General features: G+C 40.4%; 1 protein-coding gene across 1 annotated transcript; it reads right to left on the reverse strand.

The window, feature by feature from the left end:
• Window positions 1-363: 363 nt before the first annotated feature.
• LOC307022224 (uncharacterized protein) lies at window positions 364-3,238 on the reverse strand. The gene is made up of 2 exons (XM_079654907.1): window positions 1,816-3,238; window positions 364-1,546 (listed from the first exon to the last, which is right to left on the reverse strand). The coding sequence occupies exons 1-2, from the start codon at window positions 2,943-2,945 to the stop codon at window positions 1,144-1,146; spliced, it is 1,533 nt and encodes a 510-aa protein (XP_079511033.1). The 5' UTR covers window positions 2,946-3,238; the 3' UTR covers window positions 364-1,143.
• Between the last annotated feature and the right edge of the window lie 190 nt (window positions 3,239-3,428).

Consider the following 3,428-nt stretch of genomic DNA (forward strand, 5'->3'; position numbering starts at 1 on the left):
GAGTTTCAATAAGGCTCAACAAAAAACGCTCACAATGTGAGGAACAAAACTTACAAGGATATACAAAAAGAAAAAACACTCTTTGCGAGGTGACAAAAATAAAGAGTTTCAATAAGGCTCAACAAAAAACGCTCACAACGTGAGGAACAAAACTTACAAAAAGTTTTCAGGAGCATGAATCAGGTATGTGTCAAGAGAATCAAAAACTGATGAGCAGAGTTCTGACATGAGGACAGGACAGGACAAGACAAGGAACACAGACCTGACCATGACCAGGGACAAAAACGAACTGACACTGAACACTGGGAGACTGGGGAATTTAAACACAGGGTAACAAGACACAGGTGGGAACAATCAGGGGCGGGGCTAGGGTTGCCAACTCCCAGAGTTTCAAATAAGGGACACATCTTGGCAGCGCGGCAAAACCCCCCATTTTTGGGTTAAACCCCTCAATTCCAGTCTAAATTTTGTGTCAAACACCCAAAGTGTGAGGTTATAGTTAGGTTATAGACATGAGACATGAGAAACAGATTATCGTTCAATCATTTATTTTTTCAAATGTGCAAAACAGTTGTCTTTAAATAACTAAATAAATCAGTGCAAAACACACCTTCTGAACAAAAACATAAATATACACCTTCTGAACAAAACACATAAATATAAACCTTCTGAACAAAAAACTGTGTGTTTGAGATGTAGTGCAAACATATTTGGCCTCTTTGAAAGAAAAAATAGATTAGTGCAAAACACACCTTCTGAATAAAAAACATAAATATACACCTTCTGAACAAAAAACAGTGTGTTTGAGATGTAGTGCAAACATATTTGGCCTCTTTGAAAGAAAAAAGTAGATTAGTGCAAAATCGTAAACTAAAGAAAAACACACCACCTGTGTGTGTGTGTGTGTGTGTGTGTGTGTGTGTGTGTGTGTGTGTGTGTGTGTGTGTGTGTGTGTGTGTGTGTGTGTGTGTGTGTGTGTGTGTGTGTGTGTGTGTGTGTGTGTGTGTGTGTGTGTGTGTGTGTGTGTGTGTGTGTGTGTGTGTGTGTGTGTGTGTGTGTGTGTGCACATTAAAGCAGAAAAAAAATACTATTGGCAAACCCCAAAACTGCCTATGGAACAACCAGAGACGATGTCACACAACCCTATTTCTTCCACTTGTATTTTTGTTGGCCTTTTGCAGCAGCAAGGAGTTGTCTATCCACCAGAGATGCAGTGTAAAACTCTGAGCAAGACTCTTCATAATTGAGAGTGACAATCAGCTCACTCTTAATTAGTTCAACAGAGCATCTGTTCCGCACATCTGACCATTTATTTTTCATCAAAGAAAAGACCCTCTCCACGTACCCAGTAGAGGAAGGGATGCTGAGGACAAAGGACACCACAGCCAGAATGTTTGGAAGGTCAGCTGCCCGGCCCCTGAGAACTGCTACCCACCTCTCAGCTGTTCCCTTCAGCTCCCAATCATCCTTTGACTTTGTGAGGTGATCGAGGAGGCTGTTTGCCGTAACACACTCATCAAAGAGCTCATCCATGGAGAGGTTGAGCCTGCGAATAGAGATGAAACTGGAATTCAGTTCAGTAGCATTATTAAAAACTACTGAGACACTTGTTGAATTCATTTGATAAAATGTTATATTAAAAACAACACATAAAAGCCCCGTGCATTTGTTTGCATTTAAATAAGACATGATTTGTATGATGAGAAGTATTTATGTATAATTTTGTTTTTTATTAATACAAGACAAAAGTGGTGTGCATAATATGCCAGTATAAAGGGAATAAGTACAAAGTGGTACAGTGTGTGAGTTACATACCTGGCAACTAGGTGTAGCTTCTCAATGATCTTTTCCATGTCTTCATATGAGATGTTCCCAGATGTCAGACAGAGTGGCTGCAGGTAAAAGAGCCAGTTTTCCTGAGAGAATGTGAACCACTTCTGCAGATAAGTGATGGCAGTGTTTAAGAAGGCTGTAAACTCTTCCCTGGCAAGGTTAGCTTCAGATGGAATGAGACGCCGAAGCTTTTGTTTGGTGAGGTAGCCATAGAACTGATCATCTCTTCTCTTGATTAGTTTTCTCAGAAAAGAGTCCATGATGGCATATAGGTCAGCAGATGTGGTGGCATCCCTCTCCAGTTTTTTGACCGACTCTTCAAAAAGCATCAGGACATTGTTGCAGAAGAGGAGATACACCTCTGCAAGATCAGCCTCCTCTTCAACCCCAGCTGCATCTTCAGGCAACCTCAGCAACTCTCGCAGCCGCCTTGGACATTCATCACCGAGGCTGATGAAATATGACTTCAGCGCAGTCCAGTTCTCCAACAAGCGGCTGATTGCAGGGTTGAGTGACAGCCATCTGGTCACCACATGGCGCAGAATGTCATGGAACTCTACATCCAGAAACTCACAGAACTCCTTCAGGGTCTCTCTCCTTTTGGCAGAGATGGAAAAGTGACCGTACACCTTCAGGACAATATTTTCCACATCAATTGACAGCTTATCCAAGGCATGTTTCACGGTGTTATGGACCACATGTGCATGGCAGTTGCCACGGAGGATCTCGCTGTTGGACTCCTTCAATTTTGTGAAGACAGAGTTATGGATGCCATAATTGACATTTGCATTGTCTGCACTGAATGCAGACACATGATCCAAAGTTAGACCCATTTTGTCCAGAGAACTTTGGATTGAACTGGCTATCCCTGCAGCAGACTCATCTGCATTTTCAACAAAGTCGATCAGCCTTTTAACAATGCCCTTCTCTGGAGTGAAAAACTGCACAGCCAAGGGAAACATCTTACGATTGCCTCTATTTGAGGCATCAGTTTGTAGAGAAAACTGGAGCGGCTTCACTTCACTCTTCAAATGGCTGAGTACCTCTTCAACTGCCTTTGGTGCCAGGACATCAGTGACCACTGCCTCAGCTTTTGTCTTCCCACACGACATCTTTTTTGCGATTGAGGAGTCACTTAGTGTTTGCAGGGTCAATTTGAATGCACAATCAGATGAGTTATAGCTCAAATTATGTTTGACCGTGTGATAAACATGGGCTACCTCAGCAGCAGTTACCTGTAAAAGAAAAAGAAAATATCACTATACATATAATCATTGTAATATAATATTATATATAATATCAAATACTACCTGATATGTATTACACATGTATATACTAGCTGTTTGAGTGTGTATAGGTTGTATATAGTATGCATTATTTTTTATTATGAACAGAGGTGGGTAGTAATGAGTTACATTTACTTGAGTAGCTTTTTGGAAAAATAGCTACTTTGAAGAGTAGTTTTAATGAAAAATACTTTTTACTTTTACTTAAGTAATATTGTTCTAAAATAAGAATACGGTTGGCTGCTCTACCCACCTCTTGAATACAATATATATATATATATATATATATATATATATATATTCCTTCCC

The sequence above is a fragment of the Notothenia rossii genome, assembly GCF_949606895.1.
Source record: "Notothenia rossii genome assembly, chromosome: 10".
In the NCBI taxonomy this organism is placed as follows: Eukaryota; Metazoa; Chordata; class Actinopteri; order Perciformes; family Nototheniidae; genus Notothenia; species Notothenia rossii.

What these genes read in the sequence shown, in the direction of transcription:
- LOC307022224 (XM_079654907.1), bottom strand. Translation starts at nt 2,945, where the DNA reads ATGTCGTGTGGGAAGACAAAAGCTGAGGCAGTGGTCACTGATGTCCTG. An exon ending in AAGCTACACCTAGTTGCCAG is followed by an intron (nt 1,547 to 1,815) that starts GTATGTAACTCA and finishes CTCTATTCGCAG; the next exon opens with GCTCAACCTCTCCATGGATG.